This window comes from Capsicum annuum, chromosome 7 (assembly GCF_002878395.1).
Source record: "Capsicum annuum cultivar UCD-10X-F1 chromosome 7, UCD10Xv1.1, whole genome shotgun sequence".
Taxonomy (NCBI): Eukaryota; Viridiplantae; Streptophyta; class Magnoliopsida; order Solanales; family Solanaceae; genus Capsicum; species Capsicum annuum.
The window spans coordinates 78,425,892-78,449,519 of record NC_061117.1 but is presented as its reverse complement, the minus strand read 5'-3'; the positions used below and the strand labels follow the sequence as shown (position 1 = coordinate 78,449,519).

The 23,628-nt window shown below is 41.4% G+C and overlaps 1 protein-coding gene across 3 annotated transcripts in view; it reads right to left on the bottom strand.

The window, feature by feature from the left end:
- Positions 1-23,375, bottom strand: part of LOC107878012 (THO complex subunit 6) — a 54,263-nt gene extending 30,888 nt beyond the window's left edge. The window contains exons 1-6 of one of the 3 annotated variants that reach the window (XR_001676680.2): positions 23,058-23,375; positions 22,948-22,967; positions 22,767-22,871; positions 22,285-22,355; positions 20,097-20,142; positions 19,594-19,654 (exon numbers count right to left, since the gene is read on the bottom strand). Coding sequence is in view for 2 of the 3 variants with exons in the window: in XM_016724857.2 (XP_016580343.1) it covers positions 19,594-19,654; positions 20,097-20,142; positions 22,285-22,355; positions 22,767-22,871; positions 22,948-22,967; positions 23,058-23,255 (501 nt within the window). In the remaining variant the exon portion in view is untranslated. The remainder of the gene's footprint in view (positions 1-19,593; positions 19,655-20,096; positions 20,143-22,284; positions 22,356-22,766; positions 22,872-22,947; positions 22,968-23,057) is intronic. The other 2 variants (XM_016724857.2, XM_016724856.2) reach the window with 2 other exon arrangements.
- Positions 23,376-23,628: the final 253 nt, after the last annotated feature.

The window sequence follows — 23,628 nt, the reverse complement described above, 5'->3', positions numbered from 1 at the left end:
GACTGGTTATCCCACTATCATGCGGTCTTAGGTTGTTTTTCCAAGACCGTTACCTAAGTCATGCCCGGTATACCTCTAATAGTGTGGCAGGGAGCCATTAGTTGCGAGCCGATGAGGATTATTTCTTATATCTGGGTTAGGAGGCTTATTTCGAGGAGTTGCAAGTTTTATCTCGCTTATATTCGTTATGTTAGTATGGAGAGTTCATTGCTCAACTCTGTTCCGATAGTTCGTGAGTTACCTGATGTTTTCCCTACTGATCTACCTCGGTTTCCTCATAAGCGTGATATTGAGTTTGTTATTGATGTTAAGCCTGGCACCCGACTTATTTCTATTGCACCTTACCATGTGGCTCTTGCCGAGCTTAATGAACTGAACTCTCAGCTTCAGGATCTTTTGGGTAAGGGTTTCATTAGACCGAGTCAGTCTCCTTGGGGAGCTTCTGTCTTGTTAGAACCTAACTTAGTCGACAGCTCCAACTCATAAGCCATATGGCCCACTCGCCTCAAGACACAAAAGGGACCAACATACCAAGGACTGAGCTTCCGTTTCTTTCCAAACCGCATCACTCCCTTCATGGGAGATACTTTCAAGAACACCAAATCATCCACATTAAACTCTTAACTCCTTACGCCTCACATCCGCATAGGACTTTTGGCGACTCTAGACAGCCTTAAGTCTATCCCGAATCACCTTCACCTTTTCCATGGCTTGGTGAACCGAGTCAGGACCAAATAACCTATCCTCACCAACCTCAAACCATCCAATAGGGGACCTATACCTCCTACCATAAAGGGCCTCGAAAGGAGCCATTCCAATACTAGAGTGAAAACTATTATTATACGCAAACTCTATGGGAGGCAAATGATCAACCCAGCTACTGCCAAAATAAAGCACACAAGACCTTAGCATATCTTCTAAAGTCTGAATCGTTCTCTCTGCTTGACCATCCGTTTGAGGATGAAAAGCGATGTTAAGGTTCAACTTAGTCCCCAAACCTCACTGAAAATAATGCCAAAAATGAGACGAGAACTACATACCGCAATCAGATATAATAGAGATAGGCGCACCATGCAACTTGAGACTTCCTGAATGAAAAGCTTAGCATAACCCTCCGCCGAATAAGTAGTCTTTACTGGCAAGAAGTGAGCGGACTTAGTCATCCTATCAATGATGACCCAAATCGAATCAGATAGATTTCGAGATCACGGAAAACTGATAACGAAATCCATATTAATCTCCTCCCACTTCCACATAAGCAATTCAATCTCTTGAGACAAACCGCCAGGTCTCAAGTGTTCAACTTTCACTTGTTGACACGCCATACACTTGGCCACAAAATTTGCCACATCACGCTTCATTTTATTCCATCAATAGGTCTTTTTTAAATCATGGTACATCTTCATCAAACCAGGATGAATAATATACCTCAACTCATGAGCCTCCGCCAAGATCCTCTCTCGAAGCCATCAACATCGGGAACACGCAACCTAGTCCCACACGGGATGCATCACAATAAACAACAAAGCCATCAGTACCCTCGAGTAGGGTCAAAACCGGAGCAGAAGTCAATTTATCCTTCAACTTCTCAAAACTACCCTTGCAAGCATAGGACCATAGAAACTTCACCTTTTTCTAAGTCAACCTAGTCAATGGGGCAGCAATAGTAGATATAACTATCCACAAACCTCCTATAATACCTCTTATAATAACCGGCCAAGCCCAAGAATCTCCGAATATCGGTTGGAGTCGTGGGTCTAGGCCACTTCTTAACCACCGCAACTTTTTGTGGATCCACCATGATCTATTCACTAGAAACAACATGACCCAGAAAAGTAACAGCATTCAACTAGAACTCACACTTCAAAAACTTAGCATACAAACGCTGATCCTTAGGGTCAGCAACACTATACGCAGGTGATCGACAAGATGTCATCAATAAACACAATAACGAATAAGTCCTGAAACTGACGAAATATCCGATTCATAAGATCCATGAATGTCGTTGGTGCATTAGTCAAACCAAAGGACACCAAAAACTCAAAATGACCATACCGAGTTCGAAAATCAGTCTTAGGGATATCCACCTCCCTAATCTTCAACTGATGATAAAACGACCGAAGGTCAATATTAGAAAAGAACTTCGCACCCTACAGCTGGTCAAAAAAGTCATAAATCCTAGGAAGAGGATACTTATTCTTCACTGTCAGCTTATTCAACTAGCAATAATTTATACACATTCGAATGGACCCGTCCTTCTTACGCACAAAGAGTACCGAAGCATCCCATGGGGAAACACTAGGGCAACTAAAACCCTTATCAAGAAGATCTTTCAACTGTTCCTTAAGTTCTTTCAATTCAGTTGGAGCCATTCTATAGGGAGGAATAGAGATAGGACGAGTGTCCGGAAGAAGATCGATCCCAAAATCAATTTCCTTATTAGGAGGGACACCAGGAAGATCATCAGAAAACACTTTGGGAAACTCACAGATTAGAGGGACAGATGACAAGAAGGGACCTTCGAAATTAGAACCTTTACCCGAACCAGGTCACACAGACACCCCTTGGAAACAATTTTCGGGCTCTAAGATACGAAATAAACCTTTCCTTAGGCACTAGGGAACTACCTTCCCACTCAATCACCAGCTTATTCGGGAATTGAAAACTGACACTTTAGGTCTTAAAATCAAGAGACGCATAGCACGAATGGAGCCAATCCATCCTCAAGAAAACATCAAAATCTAACATCTCCAACTCTATCAAATCCACCGTCTCCCTATCACAGATTGTTACCACACAACCCCTATAAACTCTCTTAGCCACAATAGTCACCCACCGGGGTAGAAACAGAAAAAGGTTCAGGAATACATTTAGGACCAAAACCAAAATGAATAGCCACATAAGGGATCACATAAGAAAGGGTAAACCCAAGATCTAGAAGACAATACACATCACAAGAGAAAAGTTTTAGCCTACCAATAACAACATCAGGAGACGCATTAGAGTCCTGACGAGTGGCAAGAGTATAACGACGGTTCTGACCCGTGTCGGAGCCCGAAGTAGCACCTTTTGGTGCAGGAGCTGAAGAAGCAGCAATCGGGACCTTATTAGCCCCAGTAGCAACATCACCGGAGGGACAGTTCCTCTGAATAAGGCTCGACTGGCCTGAGATTGGGCACCTTGTGCCTTAAACCCACTGTTGCTGTGAAAGCGGTGATCACCGAATGACTTAGGATATGGAGCACTACTCGTAGAATAAGGACTAGAATTTTCCCACTTCTTCTAAGACCATTGCCTGCCATCTCTACCACTACTCTGTTGGCCTCCACCCTGCTCAGAATACCGGGACGTCATGCTTTGGTTTCCCCTATTTCGACTTGTCTTTTCTTTTCATCTTCAACTGCTGCATATACATCACAAGCCTAGAGATATCCATATTCAACAAGGCGGCCTTGCACTCTAGCACCAAGTCCCGATACAAACCCGAAGCAAACTTCCTCATACTAGGCCTCATGCTAAACACCAGCTCAAGAGCATAACGGGACAACTAATGAAATTTCAGGGCATACTCTTTCACCATCATCCTACCCTGTTTAGGTTCACAAACTCCTCAGCTTTGGCCTCCCTCAACTCCTAAGGAAAGAAGCGGTCCAGGAAGGCACCCGAAAACTCATTCCATAATGCCAACTCAGCATCATCACCCCTAGACTAATCTCACTTCTCATACCATTGGTGTGCCACATCCTTCAACTGATATGCGGCAAATTCCACACCCTCAGAGTCAGAAGCATGCATAACTCAAAAAATCTTCTCCATCTCATCTATGAATCATTGAGGATCCTCCTTAATCTTAGAACCAGTAAAGGTCGGAGGATTGAGCCTCATAAACTGCCCGACTCGACTAACCTCAAAAGAACTCATAGCAGTACCAGCAAGACCCAACTGACGTGACTGAGATGTCACCAACTGGGTCAACAAATGAATAGATCGACGAAACTCAGCATTAGAAATGTCTCCTTGGAGCGGTGGGGCATGATCATCATCCGCCCGAGGAGCCCAGGAGGACTGGTATGGACCGGTAGAACTCCACGTGGGGCAATACAATCAGAAGCTGGATCCTTAAACCGGGTTTGAACTCCATAAGTAGGACGAGCTCCGTCCGCATTATCCTTAGATGGGAGAGAAGAAGTTCCATGGGCATCAAATCTTCGGGGAGACATGATCTGAAATACAAACAAATGGAGATTAGAGGAGTTTCAAGACCTTAGACTCTATAGCCCGAAAGTAGAACACAAGAAAGAGAAACATTCCTAAATGTCTTATAGCCTCTCCCTCATAAGTGTGGCGCGCTACACACCCATAAAAAAGACTCGACTTGACGCAGCTTTGTGAACACATAATGACACCAAACCTAGGCTCTGATACCAACTTTGTCACGACCCGAACTAGGGCCTGGCCGTCACAGGTATCTCAAGTCCACCGAGAATCGAAGACCACCCCCTTTGCCTAGCCAAACAGAACATAACACATCTAACATCGGCTGAATTCCAAACATATAACAAGATAGAAGGTAATAAGTTCAAACACATCTAAGAGTGTCAACATTAATACCCAATCCACAGAAATATCCACAAAGCCTCTATACCAAAAAACAACCTACTTCGGGACATGCTCCCCCACCCTGACAATGACAATGAAATGTAAATATGAAGTCTTCAATTCTAATATATGGAAGAAAAACCAATGGAATGATCAAGTCTTTCAGAGAATGGAAGCTCACCACTTCACCACAACAACCGACTCTAACATCATCTATCACTGTGCAGGAAAAGTAGAAGTGTCTTCGGACCCTGCATCGCGTGGGGATGCAACGTCCAGAGACGGTTAGTGGGGTGAGCACTGGCATGTAACTCAGGGTAAGGGTAAAATAATATCAATCAAAAGTTCAATTCCAAACTTACTATACATGTTCACACACATGCATACATATATATAATAGATGCTGGGGCAGGGAACAAGATTTAGCATGATAGTAAAGCATTAGACTATGTAGCTCAACCTTTATAAATAGGCACCCACGGGCTATATGGGTTCAGCTCCCCCCACTGAAAGGCCCCAGTGTGTGTTAGCTGCACAAACCAGAGGTATCAAAAAAGACTAGGGAATGCCCCAACCCCACGCCAATCCTAAATACAAAATATATCAATAGTGTGAACCATGCACACGGTCATCAAGACCAACCCTTACGTCGGCAAACGTCAGTTTCCAGCATAAGTCATCCGAGACCCACACCCTTCGCGGCTTAGCTACGTAACCCCATTAAGCCCAATTAAAACAAGTATCACATAACTTATTCATTAACCAAGGAATTATACATTAAGGCACACCATTAAGGCACACCACAGGTATCGTCATACCATTTAGCTTGCAAGCTCATAAGTATGCCATTACAATTCCATTAACTTGGGGGAATGCCTCGACCCCCTTAGTTCATTAAATCAAGTTGGAGGAATGCCTCGCCCTCCTTTAGTTTATCAAATCAACACATAGCCAACAAAGCCTTCAAAATCCATGTCCATTGTTTAATCATTTAAGCGATGCAATAGTGTATGTGTGTAAGTCAAACCAAGTGACAATTACACAATTCAAAACCATTTACACAAGTGGGTTGAGGAATACAATTGTTCAAAACCAAATTCCAAATTCAAAACATCAAATTGGGGATTACCTCGACCCCCATTCCAATTCCTACACCCATGCACCATATTAGTTCAAAAACAATCAATTCAAAGCATGAACAACTCATGAAAATCATAGGAAAACAATTCAAGAATCATCCATTCCAAAACCCTCAACCTATGTCAAAACCCACATTCAAATTCATACAGCTAGACTATTTAAAACACATGTTTTTCGTAAAATAAGATTTAAGGAAGAGTAACATGCCTGAAAGTATCACAACTACGGAAAGAAATCACCCTTGAGAGCCCTAATTGACCAACAACAACAAACCCAGTGTATTCCTACATAGTAGGGTCTGGGGAGGGTAAAATATATGTTGTCCATACCACTACCTCCAAAAAAGTAAAGAGGTTGTTTCCGATAGACCCTCGGCTCAAGACAAAGAAAAATAATCAAAGTCGTAAAAATGCATGAAACAAGAAGACATAACAGAAATAAGATACCCACAAAGTAATACCCTACACTAACGAACCAAAGGCACCCCATACCCTCCTACTATCAGCTCAAAACTTTGAATATAGCCCTAAGACTACCAGCCCAGCTACCTCAAAGCTCTTCTAACTACTGGCTACGACTCCCCTACATGCACTAGCCTTCTAACCTAATTCGCGTCCTCCATACCTTCTTATCTAGGGTCATGTCCTTGGTAAGTTGTAACTGCTCCATGTCACGTCTACCCACCTCTCTCCAGTATTTCTGAGGCCTACCCCTACCCCGCCTGAAACCATCCAAAGCTAGCCTCTCATACCTACGAACTGGTGCATCCATGCCCCTCCTCATCACATGCCCGAATCATCTCAACCTAACTTCCCGCATCTTGTCCTCCACCAAAACCACTCCCACTTTTTCCCGAATAGTCTCATTCCTAGCCCTATCACTACTAGTAAGCCCGCACATCCAACACAACATCCGCATTGCCGTCACCTTCAATTTTAGAATGTGGGAGTTCTTGACAGGCCAACACTCCGCTCCATATAGCATGGCCGAACGAACTGCCACTCTGTATAATTTGCCTTTAAGCTTGAACGGCACCTTCTTTATCGTACAACACTCCAAAAGCAAGCCTCCAATTCATCCATCCTGCCCCAATACGGTGGGAGACATCTTCGTCAATCTCTCCATTCCCCTAGATCATACACTCGAGATACTTAAAATTGTCCTTCTTACAAACAACCTGGGAATCCAACCTTACTACCACTTCGTTCTCCCGCCTCAAGTCATTAAACTTCCATTCCATATATTCTATCTTGGCCCTACTCAACCTGAACCCCTTTAGACTCAAGGGTTTTGTCTCCAAACCTCCAATTATCATTCACACACACCCCGCATATCATCAATCAAAACTACATCATCTGCAAAAAGCATACACCAAGGCACCTCTCCTTGAATACATCGCATCAACACATCCATCACCAACGCAAACACAAACGAGCTAAGAGTCGATCCTTGATGCAACCCTGTCAAGGCAGGGAAATGCTCTGAATCTCTTCCCGCCGTCCTCACCTGAGTTTTTGCTTCATCATACATGTCCTTAATCTATCTGATGTACGCCACCGGGACCCCACTCACCTCCAAGCATCTCCAAAGAACCTTCCTAGGGACTTTATCGTACACCTTCTCCATGTCGATGAACACCATATGTAAGTCCCTTTTCCCTTTCCTATACTGCTCCACCAGTCTCCGCACCAGGTGAATTGCCTCAGTCGTCGAGCGACCGAGCATAAATCTAAACTGATTCTCTGAAATAGACACTATCATCCTCAACCTCCGCTCGACCACTCTCCCAAATCTTCATAGTGTGACTCAACAACTTAATACCCCTATAGTTGTTGCAACTCTGATTGTCACCCTTGTTCTTATATAAATGAATCAAAGTAATGGTATTTTCGCAATCTTGAAAATGTCATTAAACAATTCAGTCAACCACTTTAAACCAGCCCCACTAGTAAACTTCCAAAAATCCATTGGTATCTCATCAGGCCCCGTCGCCCTACCCCTTCGCATCCTACGAATAGCCTCTCTGACCTCCTCCACCTTAAAACGTCTATAATAACTGAAATCCTGACACTCCTTTAAGTGCTCCAGCTCCCCTAACACAATGTCTCTGTCCCCCTCTTCATTCAAGAGTCCATGAAAATACGACTGCCATCTTCTCTTAATGTGAACGTCCTCCACCAGCACTCTACCATCCTTCCCTTAATGCACTTCACTTGATCTAGGTCACGACCCTTACACTCCCTAGCCTTAGCAAGCCTATACAACCTTTCTCCCCCCGCTAGCCTTGGAATCCTCCCTATTTGCACGTTTCTTCTCTTCATCCTTACTCTGAACCAACTTAGCATATGTGTAATACCCCATACTTCTACTTAGCTCGAAATCGTCCCAAGTATGTTAGAAACTTACTTTGAAAGATGAATCCACTTTTATATACGTGGAATTTTTAAGATTCACTTTTTGCCATGTACGATACCAATTTCGTACAAATCCGATGTCGGGGTAGAAAATTATGACCATTTTACATAAAGCAGTCAAAACTGCCCAGGTTCGACGATGAAGGTTGACGGACCGTCGAGCTAGCGACGGACCGTCGCCCAAACCGTCGCAGCGGAGGCAGTAACTCACTTTCTGCCTAAGGGCGACGGCTTAGGCCGACGGACCGTCGAGCTAACGACAGACCGTCGCCCAAGCTGTCGCAGCAGTGGCAGTAAACCCCTATTCTGCCCAGGTGCGATGGTCAGGACCGACGGACCGTCGACCCAGCGATGAACCGTCGCATAGTTCGTTCAGTTATTTTAAAGTCGTTTTTAAAAGGGTATTTGGGTCTTTTTTCACTCGTTTTAACCCCTAATAATATCAGACCAAGGCTCATGAGTTCATTATCCATCTACAACATCAAATTAGGGTTTTCTCTCAAAGATAATCCCCAAGAACAAGAGCCAAATCATTCTTCAAGAAACTAAGAGATTCCAAGTTCTTCAGGTCCAAGAACTTCAAGAAACTCACAACCCAGGTATGTCATGTGTTGATTCATGGTCCCTTTCACCCATGAAGCTCAAGAATCTCTTTTCAAAATCCAAGATTTGTGTATGTATGACTGTTCATGATTTAAATTGAATTGAAATTCATGTTCATGATGTTGTGGGGTTTTGATTCATGTTTGAAATTACATATTCCAATGATTAACCCTAGGATGTGGTGATTTGCATAATAATCGTGATAAACCCTTAAATTTACACGTTGATTGATGTATCCATGATTATTAGATGTGTTGATGATTGTATAACCAAAGCATGCTCCCCATGTGTTCGATTAAAAGCCTATGTGAAGGAGAAGTGCCATACTAGTATGATAATATGAAATCCCCATTTATGTACAAGTTTATGCATGTCAAATGTTTGATGAAATGCCTTAGTCAATGAATTATGGATATATGTGTAGCCATTGTGGTGCTTTAGAACTTGTACTTCATGAAATCTCCAACTTATTATATTATGGATTGTTGATGTTGGTCATGTATTCAAGAAAGTCATGCTTTTGTCAGTTTCTTCCCATAGAGTCCAGGGGTACTTGTACCCGAAAATTTAGCTGTGTGCCTAAAATCAGTGTCATGTTTTCAAGATACTCTCAGTCAAGCCATGATCCATAGAATTCAGTTAGTCTCATGACTTAGAAAAACTCAGTAATCTCAGTAGTATTCCGTCAGTCAAGGGAACTCAGTTAATTCAGTCCAGTTCAGTAATCCAGGGAGTAGGAATTAGCACCGAGTGAACCCAAGGTTGGGAAAACACACTGTCAGATGAGGGTGTGATTATTAGAAGTGATCTTTGCGTTCCAGAACTATGTAGCCAGCATAGGTTGAGACATCAACACTGTCAGATAAGGGTTGATGAGGTGAATAAGCACTGTCAGATGAGGGCCCCCACCGTTCTCTTTTGGAGACACTGTCAGATGAAGGTTACCCACAGCTTATCCTTAACAGTGGCGCGGTATTGACACCCTTCCCAATTAGGGTTACAGATTAGACCCCACCTCAGCTATATTGCTTTATTTGGAGCATATCAATTAGATGACTACTTCCCACAGTTTCAGTTACAAAATCAGGACTGTCAAACACAGTCATTCAGTCTCAGTAATAGAACTCAGATAGTTCTACAGAATTCAGGACTGTAAGATACAGCCAACTCAGAACAGCACGGAACTCAACTAGTTCCATTAGAACCTAGATTGTCAGATACAGTCACTCAGTAGTAGTTATTTCAGTTATACGATTATCAGTATCTCATGTTATCAGTACTCTAATTCAGTAATCACGTTATCACGAACTCAGTTATAGTCATTATGTATTCATGCATGCATGCTCACGTTCATGTTATCCAGTCAGTTAGTATAGTTCATGCATGTGAACCCTTTGCATTCAGCCTACCTCACATGCATACCAGTACATTCAAACGTACTGACGCATTTGCGCTATGGTGTTTTATACCATAGGTTCAGAAGCACGAGCTCCAGAGCATCAATAGCATTCCAGTCTCAGCAGTCAAAGTTAGCAGTGAGTCCTCATCCTTCGAGGACATGACCATTACTTTATTATCTCATTAATTAATTTATTTCAGTAGTTGGAGTTAGTTGGGGGACTTGTCCCATCAACTCCTTATTCAGACAGTTCAGTCAATTAGAGGCTTTTCAGACTACAGTATGTTCAGACAGTTTATTTCAGTTGTTTTGGGCATTTCATACCCCATCCATATGTTATGTTTATCAGTTATGTTACAGTTTTGAACCTTATGGCCTTTCAGCCTTTATTTCCGCATTTATACAGTATATCATGCAGTGCACAGGTACAGATATCAGTCATGGGTTAGCTTATGGTCCTTCGGGGTCATGAGCACCGTGTAACGTACCGGATACCAAATTCGGGGCGTTACAAACTTGGTATCAGAGCCTAAGGTTCAATAGAGTCCTAGGAAGTCTGAAAGCCGCATCTAGTAAAGTCTTGTACATGGGTGTGTTGCGCGCCACATTTATGTGCAGGAGGCTATAAGATGTTTAACAATTTCTCTTCTTTCAGTATTTGTGTCGTGCCACTATCTGGTCTAATCTGTTTCTCCCTTTCTTCTACAGAACATGCCTCCTAAAAGAAGAAATGGGGATCAGTCAGCCCCTCAGCCCGAAGAACCTTTGGGCGAACATGTTTCTCATGCAGAGTTCAGAGCTGCATTCACTACTCTTGCTCAGTCAGTTGCTACTCTGAATGAACGACCAGTTGTCATTCCGACCAACCCAGTGGCCAATTCAGCTACATCCAGGATTCAGGACTTCACCCGAATGAATCCTCCATCCTTTCTGGGGTCTAAGTCAGATAAGGACCCTCAGGAATTTCTTGACCAAGTTCAGAAGGTTACAAACATCATGGGGGTTACTTCTAGTAAGAGCGCTGAGCTAGCTGCATATCAGTTGCAGGATGTTGCTCACACTTGGTTTAAACAGTGGAAGTCAGGATGCAGGGCCTATTGAGTGGAAGGAGTTTGTCACTGCATTCTTAGATAGGTTTTTTCCCCCAGAGCTGAGAGAAGCTAAGGTGTTGGAATTTATCAACCTCAGGCAGGGCAACATGACGGTGAAAAAGTATTCTATTAAGTTTACTCAATTAGCCAGATATGCTCTTCATGTGGTTGCAGATAGCAGGGCTAAGATGAGTAAGTTTGTTTCTGGGGTGAATGATAGTGTAATTAATGAGTGCAGGTATGCGATGTTGAATAGTGACATGAACATAGCCAAGCTTATGACACATGCTCAGCAGATAGAAGAGCAAAAGATTAAGATAAGGGAGAAGCAGAATAAGAGAGCACGGACAGGCAATTTCAACTTTGCTCAGCCCAAATCAGAAGGAGGAAACCGTTCTCAGTTCCGTCCTAAGTCATCAGTTCCAGCTCCTTCTTCAACCAGTGCTCCAGCTCCTAAGTTCAGGGATGGTAATAGAGATAGGACACCAGGCTCTAAGTCTCAAGGAAGTGTCAGTAATGCCCGAACTAATCCCCTTTGTCAGACTTGTGGTAAGAACCACAAGGGTGTTTGCAGAGCTGGTAGCGATGTCTGTTTCGGATATGGCAAGCCAGGCCACAGAGTCAGAGATCGTACCTAGTCCGGCTATCAGGGTCAGCAGAACCGTTTCTCAGCTCAGTCCGGTCGCCCAAATCAACAGGGTGACACTTCCAGTGCTACTAGTGGGCAATGCCCAAATCGACTTTATGCTCTCCAATCCCACCAAGATTAGGAAAATTCTCCTAATCATAGGTACGTTACAGGTCTTTCATGTGCATGTTTACGCTTTGCTAGATCCAGGAGCTTCTTTGTCTTTCGTTACTCTCTATATAGCAGGAGATTTCGGAACCAGTCCCGTAATACTAGAAGAGCCCTTTTCAGTATCTACCCCAGTGGATAAAACTATCATAGCCCGACGGATATACAGGAACTGTCCGGTTATGATATTTCAGAAAGTCACCCCAGCAGATTTAGTCGAATTAGAGATGACTGATTTTGATGTCATTCCCGGCATGGATTGGCTTCATTCCTGCTATGCTACAGTCGACTGTAGAAACAGAATAGTCCAGTTCCAGTTTCCAAATGAACCTGTCCTAGAGTGGAAGGGTAGTACTTCAGCGTTCAGGGGTCAGTTTGTTTCCTACCTTCGGGCACGGAAAATGATATCTAAAGGATGTGTATATCATCTTGTTCGAGTTAAGGACACTAGTTCTGAAACTCCCAGTCTCGAATCAGTCCCAGTCGTGAATGAATATTTAGATGTCTTTCCCGAAGATCTTTTAGGAATTTCTCCCGAAAGGGAAATAGACTTCGGCATTGATTTTCTTCCAGATACTCAGTCTATATCTATTCCGCCATACAGAAAGGCACCAGCAGAACTCAAAGAATTGAAGGAGCAGTTGAAGGATCTCTTAGATAAGGGATTCATCAGGCCCAGTGTGTCCCTGTGGGGCGCACCAGTCTTATTCGTGCGCAAGAAAGACGGTTCTTTCAGAAAGTGTATAGACTACCATCAGCTTAATAAAGTCACGGTCAAGAACAAGTATCCTCTTCCTGAATCAAAGATTTGTTCGACCAACTTCAGGGTGCCAGTTATTTCTCTAAGATAGACCTCAGATCAGGCTATCATCAGCTCAGAGTCAGAGAATGTGACATTCCGAAAACAACCTTCCGTACTCGGTATGGTCACTTCGAATTCTTAGTTGTCCTTTGGTCTTACCAATGCCCCAGCAGCTTTCATAGACTTGATGAACCGGGTGTTCAAGCAGTACTTGGACATATTCATCATAGTCTTCATAGATGATACTCTGGTTTATTCCCGCAGTGCGCGTGATCATGCAGACCACCTCAGAATCGTACTTCAGACTCTCAGAGATCATCAGTTATTCGCCAAATTCAGTAAGTGCGAATTTTGGCTAAGGTCAGTAGCATTCCTCGGTCATATCGTTTCCGGTGATGGCATTAGGGTTGATCCTCAAAAGACCGAAGCAGTAAGAAACTGGCCCAGACTTGTCTCTCCATCAGATATCAGGAGTTTCTTAGGTTTGGCTGGCTATTCAAACAGTTTGTTGAGGGATTTTTTTCTATTGCATCCCTATGTCCAGATTGACACAGAAGAAAGTCAAGTTTCAGTGGTCAGATACTTGCGAGAAGAGTTTTCAAGAGTTGAAGACTCGACTCACCTCAATTCCCGTCTTAGCTCTTCCAGATGGTCCAGATGGGTTCGTAGTGTATTGTGATTCATCTAGAGTAGGTTTGGGTTGTGTCCTCATGCAGCATAGTAAGGTCATAGCCTACGCCTCCAGACAGCTTAAACCCCATGAGAAGAATTATCCTACTCATGATCTTGAGTTAGCAGCCGTAGCTTTTTCCTTAAAGATTTGGAGGCATTATCTACACGGGGTACATGTAGATGTGTTCACAGATCATAAGAGCCTTCAGTATGTCTTTTCTCAGAAAGATCTCAATCTTCGTCAGAGAAGGTGGTTAGAGCTCTTGAAAGATTATGCCATAAGTGTCCTTTATCATCCGGGCAAGGCCAATGTTGTGGCCGACGCTCTCAGTAGACTGTCTATGGGTAGTGTTACTCATGTTGAGGATAGTAAGAAGAAGTTAGCTCAGGAAATCCATCAGCTTGCCAGACTAGGCGTTCACTTGGTGATATATGGGTTCAGAGTAGTTCAGAATCATCTCTAGTTTTCGAGGTGAAAGAAAAGCAAGATAGAGATCCCAGCCTTGTCAAGTTAAAAAAGTCGGTCAAGGATCATAAAGTAGAGGTTTTCTCCCAAGGGGGAGATTGTGTATTGCGTTGTCAGGGTCGTCTGTGTGTTCCAGGTGTAGACAAATTAAGGCAGCGAATTCTTGTAGAAGCCATGGTGCGCGCTACTCTATTCATCCCTGGGCCACAGAGATGTACCACGATTTGCGAGAAATCTATTGGTGGAGTGAGATGAAGAGAGATGTTGCAGAGTTTGTGGCTAAGTGCTTTACATGTCAGGAGGTTAAGATAGAGCATCAGAAGCAGCCTAGTGGGTCCATGCAGGAGTTCAATATTCCTACTTGGAAGTGGGAAGAAGTGAACATGGACTTCGTAACGGGTTTGCCTCGTACTCGTCATCAGCATGATTCAGTTTGGGTGATTGTAGATAGGATGATCAAATCAACTCATTTCCTTCCAGTCCATACCTCTTATTCAGCCGAGGATTAAGCCAAACTCTACATCAGAGAGTTGGTCAGATTGCACGGTGTTCCGTTATCTATTATCTCAAACAGAGGTACCCAGTTCGCTTCTTATTTCAGGAAAGCATTCCAAAAGGATCTTGGTACCCAAGTTCATCTCAATACCGCCTTTAATCATCAGACAGATGGTCAAGCAAAAAGGACCATTCAGAATTTAGAAGATATGTTGCGAGTGTGTGACATTGATTTCAAAGATAGTTGGGATGACCACTTGCCTTTGATTGAGTTTGCATACAACAACAGCTATCATTCCAGTATTAAGATGGCTCCATTCGAAGCTCTTTATGGTAGGAGATGCAGATCTCCAGTCGGTTGGTTCGAAATTAGTGAGGCCTCAGTTATAGGGCCTGACTTAGTATTTGATGCCTTAGAGAAAGCCCAGTTGATCAGAGAAAGACTTCGGACTGCTCAGAGCCAACAGAAATTTAAACAGAAGTTTTATGCAGATGTGCGCAGGAAGGATCTCGAGTTCGAGATTGGTGATTATGTTTATGTAAAGATCTCTCCCATGAAGGGAGTGAAGAGATTCGGCAAGAAGGGAAAGCTCAGTCCCCGATATGTCGATCCCTTCAAAATTCTCAGTCGTTTCAGCAAGGTAGCTTATGAGCTCGAATTGCCTTCAGATCTAGCCTCAGTTCATCCATTCTTCCATGTCTCTTTGCTCAAGAAGTGTATAGGTGACTCAGCAGTTGTAGTCCCTATTCAGAGCATAGATGTTCAGAACAGCCTCTCTTATGAAGAGATTCTAGTCAATTCTTGACTACCAGACTCGTAGACCGAGGAACAAAGAAGTCCCTCTAGTCAAAGTTCTTTGGCGGAATTAGTCCGTTGAGGGAGCTACTTAAGAAGCAGAAGCAGACATGCGTACCAAGTATCCTTACCTCTTCGCCGCTAACTCAGATATAGCTCAAGGTAACAGTTCTTCTTAAGCTTTTTCAGTTTCATGTTCAGATTTCAGTAACAAGCTTCGTATCCATTTCATGTTCAGAATTCCATTATAAACTTGGTATTAAATACCATTGCATATTCAGTCATGCATTCATGTATCAGTTCAGTTATATAATCATGCATTAGACATGCATTCTCATTGTGAGAACCTTGGTTCATCAAAACACTCAGTCATGCATTCATGAATCAGTTACACATGCATCAGATATGCATGTTCGGTATGATATATTCAATTATCAGCCATGTCAGTCATGAGATCATGTTCCAGTTATTCATGTTCAATATGTACATCAGTTTATCTTCTCCCCTCTCACTCAGTCTCATTCGAGGATGAATGTTCTCAAGGGGGAGATATTGTAATACCCCGTACTTCTACTTAGCTCGAAATTGTCCCAAGTATGCTAGAAACTTACTTTGAAAGATGAATCCACTTTTATATACGTGGAATTTTTAAGATTTTCACTTTTTGTCATGTGGAAAATTGAATTAGCTTTCCAACGATACCAATTTCATCCAAATCCGGTATCGGGGTAGAAAGTTATAGTCGTTTTACAGAAAGCAGTCAAAACCGCCCAGGTGCGACGATGAGGGCCGACGGACCGTCGCCCAAACCGTCGCAGCTGAGGCAGTGATACCACCTTCTGCCTAAGGGCGACGGCTCAGGCCGACGGACCATCGAGCTAGCGACGGACTGTCGCCCAAGACGTTGTAGCAGTGGCAGAGAACCCCTATTCTGCCCAGGTGCGACGGTCAGGACCGACGGACCGTCGACGGTCGGTCCGTCGACCCAGCGACGGACCGTCGCATAGTTCGTTCAGTTAATTTAAAGTCGTTTTTAAAAGGGTATTTGGGTCTTTTTTCACCCGTTTTAACCCTTAATAATATCAAACCAAGGCTCATAAGTTCATTATCCATCTACAACATCAAATTAGAGTTTTCTCTCAAAGATAATCCCCAAGAACAAGATCCAAATCATTCTTCAAGTAACTATCCATGCCCCCTACACTCTCACACCCCATTCCCGCCACCTTTTCCCCTATCTCCAGTGCATTCACCGGCGTCAAGCCACCCCACTTAATCCTGGGTCGACCCTCCCCGCCTCTTCTCTTCTTATCCTCTTTTATAACCAAGTCCATCACCAAAAGTGAAGCTTGTGCTGGGTCGAAAGATTCTCACTCGGAAGAGCCCTAATTGACCAACCCCTTGAAAAACCCCATTTGTTATTGACCTTAGGAATTTGAGAGGGATTGAGAAGTTATTTTAATTTATTTTAAGTGATAATAATACCCTAAAGGGGTTTTAAGTCGTGGGTCACGATTGGGGAGAAGGGGAAATATCCAAACTGCCCTTAACTAAAAAGCTAAAAAATGGTCGCCAATGACTATGGGTCACTATACGACTCATAAGGACTCATTATGACTCGTCACCACGACTCATAGTCAACGCAGTAGCTCAAAGACCCTTCACTGATTACCTTACGAGTCATACACTATGACTCGTGTACATAGCATACGACTCGTAGGTACCTAATCGTACCCTGAGTAAAAACTTGGGCCATCACACTGGTTTCATTACGTAAGGCACACTACGACTTGTAAAGAGTCCATATGACTCGTTAGGCACCACTCGTACCCAAGACAGAAACAAAGGGGATCTTCAAAATAGTGCAATATGGGTATCGGTGTTCTCATATTGATGAGTAGATTATAATTTTGATAACATTGATGAGTAGATTATAATTTTGATAACATGGTATCTTGCAAAAGCTTCTCGAAAAGGGAAATTGCCGGTTTAGTGGATTCTTCGAGCTTTTCTTCGACGTCCAGGTAGGCTAGGTTTACCTTCTTCATAGATTGAGGCAATTCGTAGTATAATTATGATATTATGCTCGATATGAGATGAGATTTAGGTATTGGATGTATGATTGATATAATTAGCATTATTTGGACTGTTTAGACTATTAAGGAACCGTAATTTAGGCGAAATTGACTTAGTTGCTCGTGATTTAGGTAGAATTGCTATCTTAGGGCTAATTGTGGCTTGTGTAACATCTAGAAGTGAATTTAGATATCTTAGCCTTGTCCTGGGTAGAATTTTCCTCAGAACCGATTTCGAGAATTAATAGTGGGCCCTTCTAGCCCACCTTAGATCAAGATTTGTGTTAACTCTCATAGACTTCTATACGCATGTTATACCTTTTAAAATGCTTATTTTAGGCCTTGAGGAGATTAGATACTTAATGATTATGCCAATGGTACTTGGGAGTTGGTGTTAATTCTGGGCAAAACCCGATGGTTTATTGATATTGAGTTCTAGTTCAAGTCCGGCAATTGATGATGATATTGATGACATGAGTTCTGGTTCAAATCTGTCAAATGATGATAATGATGATGATGTTATTGAGTTCATGTTCGAGTCCGGCATTAAGAGTTTATCTATGATATGAAACAGTATGGATAGATTCATAGTTATGGCTTAATATTCGGTAAATTTATTGATCTTCGGCTATTTACTTTCCTTTGATTGCACCCTTTGGACTTATGGGGGCCCGCAATGGGTCATTTGTTTTTCGTACTTAATGGAGGTCAGTCTTGTCATATGCATTATGTTTTCTTTCATATTATATTTGTTCCAGTTATTTATTTACAGTGTTGGAGCATATTTTTAGGTTTGCCCTTTTACCTTGACTTAGCTTATTTATCTTGTCTCTTAATTGTATTTATATCATGATTTAGCTCAATCGGTCGATGATTGATACGATACAAATTTGGTACGTATCAAAAACAAGCCAAAAATAGTCCACAAACAAAGGGAAACCCGAGAGCTCAACAAACACCAAATCTCGGTTCCAACAACATCAAGAAACAAGGTGTAAATGACACCAAAAGCACTAACAACAACAAGAGATAAACAACAATAACGAGAGGAACAACACTACAATAACAACAATCCAACGGTTACAAGATTACAAGAACAACAAGAACCAAACGGTTCACTAGACTACACAACTAGTACATGATATGGAAAGATAGAAAGTGAGACATACACTATTATAAGGTTAAGAACCCAAAGATGTATTAAATCTAACGACCCCTAAGACTTACAATAGCAACACCACACTCTTACGTGACACAAGAGGGATTCCACCGCTCAAGCACCAACGTTTCCAAGCAATACACAATCACAAGTGAATCCACACTTGTTCATGTCCTAGTTTAGGCCTAGAGACCCTCTCTCTCAAGAGATGTGTTCTTTCAATAATATTCAACAAAAACTAATGAACTAAAACCCTATATTGTTCTATTTATAGTACTTTACAAATCAAAAGATAAAATGACAAAAAGGCCCTTTAATGACCAAGTAGGCAAATAGGCACCCATGGAGTGTTTTAGGGGCGGTTTGGAACCCTTTTTAACACTTCAACTCGTACACCTCCGAGGTTACATCCAAAATACTCAAAAACGTTCGTCTTCATGATCGTGCTTGTATCAATAATGCCATGATGCCTACTGAGTACCCGTGGTTTGGTACTCATACTACACTTCTGTACCTTTTTGGTGCAGATCTGAGTACTAGTGGTCGTCGCTAACATGACGATCATGTTGAGTTGATTTCAGAGATAGGGTGAGATCTCGGAGTCGGAGTTGCCCCTTTTTCCTTCTATTATCTATATCTAGTCTTTCACTATTCAAGACGGATTTGTATTTGACAATTTCAGTACTTATGTTCCTTTTATAGTAGTTGTTGTACCAACAGCGCTAGGTCGTGGAATGATTATTGATGTTTTATCTATCTTTTAGACTATTATTATTGCCTTATTATTACGGTAAGTTTTTACTTGCAAATTTTCGGCTTTTACGCCTTTTTCCACCAAATTAGCCCATTGCTTATAGCTCCAGACCATGGTTCAGCTTACCTACTGGTAGGATAAAGTAGGTTTCATCATGACTCATAAATTGGGTTGTGACAATAGTTAAATCACGATTCACATATACCTCCTAGAAAAATCGGCTAACGCAAAACCAGAAATCAAACTTACCTATAAGTTTTATCCTCTCACTCAATAGTATCAATCAAGAAACCACTCAGCTGGTTTAGAAAAAGATAACAAGGATAATGTACCTGATTATTAACAGCCATGCAATTATTTTCAGGAATTGGTGAAAGCGCACCCCACGGACCTCTGAAATGTGATAACATGGTTGGAACATAATTAAGGCAATAATAGTGAAAAGTAAGGGAAGATGAAATAATAGACCATCATAAGCAGTAGCTGCTAATTTTTAGATATAGAAGGCAAATGTCAAAGAAAACATATCATCCACAACCAATCTATAAAAGTTTTTAAATTAAAAGCAATATCTTTAATTGCATAATTTAAAATGATTAAAGCTACTAACAATAATGTAAAGGAATCTTCTTAATCATGACGCATGAGAGGAAAATTTCAACAACCATCAGTATGCAGGAAACTGCAAATAAAAATGTTTAAATCCTGAACAAGAAATCTTTTTGTTGCACATCAATTGTAAGGACGCAATATCAGCACCTAGCAGTAATGCAAACTGTATGAGAAGGCAGTAAAATTCCTTAATCTGAAATTATTTCGTTTCTTGATAACTTACTTCTTTTGAGGATTTACCAAGTCAAGTACTGGCTTTGATACGCCTCCTGAATAGTAACAAAGGAAAAGTAAGCAGAGAATCCAGCTCATTGCCAAATGCGGTAACAAAATAATTTCAGGTTGCACCATCATCACAGTGAGAACCAGATAGCCTTTGGGCATTCAGCTGATGCTTTGTTTGCAAAAATTTTCTGCCCAAACAGAAAAAGGATGTTGATGTTCAAAAGGTAATTTGGTTTGTGGCTGCTAAACTAGTATCTAAGAGGGCACACAACAAAATATAATGTGGGAACTAAGAAAGGGACATCGTACAGAAATAGGCAAGAACATTTCAAGACTAATATTTTGCCAGTTCATTAGGTGTGCATTTCCACATTTCTCCGTCATCCAAGACTAACAATATTTCTTGCAGTGTTACACTGGTAGTTCTATAATGCAATAGGGCCACAAGTATTAGAATCCAATGTACTACTATCTTTCTTTGCTTATGTTGAGTCCCACATGGGTGGGCTTAGGGAAATCTGGTCTCCTTATATGGTTTTGAGCAATCCTTTCCTCATGAGCTAGCTTTTGGTGTTGAGTTAGGCCCAAGATTCCCTAAGTCTACCGACGTGGGACTCAACATCCCTTGCATGCCCTAGAGATCTGAAGCGTGGACAATATATGATGGGGGGGCCAACATTGGATGAAACAATGAATTGGGTTGGGCCCTACTTGATATCACGATAAAAAATGGAACTTACCTAACTCAATCTCAAAAGCTAGTTCAAGAGGGAGATTACCGAGACATATAAGGAGTTCATGCTCCCATCCCACAAACGATGTGGGACTCCAACAACTTTTTACCTATGCAGAGGACATCTTGCCACACCCTCGTGTTCCTCTCCTTGTTATTAATATTCAGTTTCTCTTTTACCTAACAAGAACATACCGCATGAAGGATTGACAAAGGGGGAGAAGCATCTTACTTCTAAGTTTTGCAATCAAAAGAGGCAGTCCAACAATATTTGCATGGCTGATCAGATTTACTCTTACATTCAGCATAATTTGAGTGGCCTGCTACTTTTTCTCCGCTGAAATTTTTCTTCTAATTTTAACCTTCTACGATCTGATTTCCCTTTATTTTCTTTAGAACTAACTTTTATTGGTAAAAAGCATGCTCAAGGCATTTACCCCAGAAGGCCAGAAATGCATCCTTGTCTTGACTTTCTCTTTTTGAAACGTTTAAAGAATCATACAATTCCATAACCTAGATCACTATACAGACACAAACTATATGCTTGCATTTCTTTTGTTCCTGCAGTCACCACCCAACTATGGGATATTTCTTTTGCTACGATAGGTTCGAGCTGGACAATACCAGGGAGTTCACTGGAGATGCTATCTAGCTGGTGCAGAAAAGGGGGCACCAAAGATTAGAAAAGATGGAGCATAATCCCAGGATGCATATGGTGGCCTATTTGGAAGGAAAGAAATTTGAGATGTTTTGAAGGCAAAAGCAAATCAATCAAAAAGATAAAGCTTAGTTGTATTTTGCTATTTTATTTTTGGTGTAAACAAGAATAAATAGAAGACACTGAGGCTCTACTTCAAGTCCTAGAGCCTCTATAGTTTTCCTTTTTACCAGTAGATATATTCCTAGAAGAGCAGTTTTTCCTTCTTATACTCCTGTATATGCTGGCTTCACAACTTTTTTTTTATTTACCTTCGTCAAAAAAAGAAAAAAAAAAAAAAGAAAGATGTCAGCAAACCAAAACTGCTACAAGAGGGACAGATTGAAAATGTTAAGTTACTGGATCGACATTTTAAACTTCTAATTTGTTAAGCTTATGAAAGACAAATACACATATGCATATGCATTGCAACCCCCATTCTTTCCCCTCCTGAACTTCCTTTTGTAATGTGAGGACATTATAACAAGTTTGTCTGGCAAAGAAATCATTCAGCTGCATGAGTTTCAGTACAGCAAAAGAGTGGGATGCTAGAACTGGAAGCAAAGCCAAGCAGAGGAGCTCGACATTTTATTTTTTATTATTTTTGGTAAGGTAGATAAAGCCAAGCAGAGGAGCTCAACATTTTCGAATGTTCAAAAATAGTATGCTAGAATCCGTCTTCCAACAACAATATAACTACACCTCAATGACAAAGTACTCAAGGATTCATTACTGCACACACAAAAATGATGGTACCTTGTGCTGATTCTTTAGACCCCAACATTTCTTTCCACTTCCATCCTTGAATCCGACCATCATCACCACAACTGAATGAAATTTACATATGTTAACAAAGAATTGGCGCGTATTATAGAATATATAACACTTACTGGAGAAAATTATAGGAGATATTTTGCGATCAGTACCACGAGATAATTGCCTCTCTTTTTTACTTGATAAAAAAGAAAATTAATTCACCTAGCTTCACAGCCCAGTCATTACCTACAACTCTCTAAACTTACAGTGTCAAACAGTTTTACAGCTTTATCTCTTGCCACGACATGTGATCTCTAGTCAACTTAATAGTTATGTACCTGCATTTTGAATACTTGACGTAACATTTTCCCATAATTTTGATTCTAAACCCAAAAAAAAAAAAAGGTAGCACCAACTCCCATGTGTGCAAATTTACCTAGTGTTATTATCAGTACAGATAAAAGCAAAATTTGAAACGATACCTCAATAACAGTGAATCTTCATGGTTACCATAAAACTTAACATCATAAGCAGGTCCATCATGGCCTTGCACCAGCCAACTAGGTTCAGCTACTAGCACCAATGAACTAAACCAAATAAAATATTAATCCAAACTAAAACTGACCACCACACTTCGAAATCATCGAGAAAACAGAAACTCACTTGCCCACGGAGCTCAATCCCTATAAAGAAGAAACAGGAAACAAATAATAGTTAATTCGTTTGTATAATATAGTAATCCTTATATTAACATTATGAGATATTGAGCTTACAAGGCAAGAAGAGATAGAGTAAGAGGCAATGGAGCCATCGCTAATGGCGGCGGCGATGAGGTCCGGATAGGAATTATGGTCCGGGTTGGGGGCGAATGCAGTGCGGAAGACCGTTCGACATTGGGATTCTCTCTCCAGTATAATGGAGTTTCTGTATATGTCTTCGTTCCAGTTTCTGCAGTCCATGGTTGTCGCCATTCTTACCAGAAAGAATTAGGGTTCAGCCAGCGAGTAGAAAAAATTTATTGGGTATGAGATATGTCAACTCATACTTGTATAGGCATTCTGTTGACAAATGGATACTGGTGGATACTACTTACAAGCAAAAAATCATTTCCTTTTCTATTGTCATTTACCTCTTTTTTTCCTTAGTTTTTGTTTTTCATCCTCTTTCAAAATATTTTATTTTTCTATTTTATTATATGTCTTTCAAAGAGATTTTATAATTTATGTATTACTTTTGTGACATAATTTAGAAATAGTTTTGGATTTACAAGTTTAAATTTAAAGAATGTTTTTCGAAATTTTGATTAGCGGACCTAATTAATTTGGGGGGTCATTCAGTTAGTTT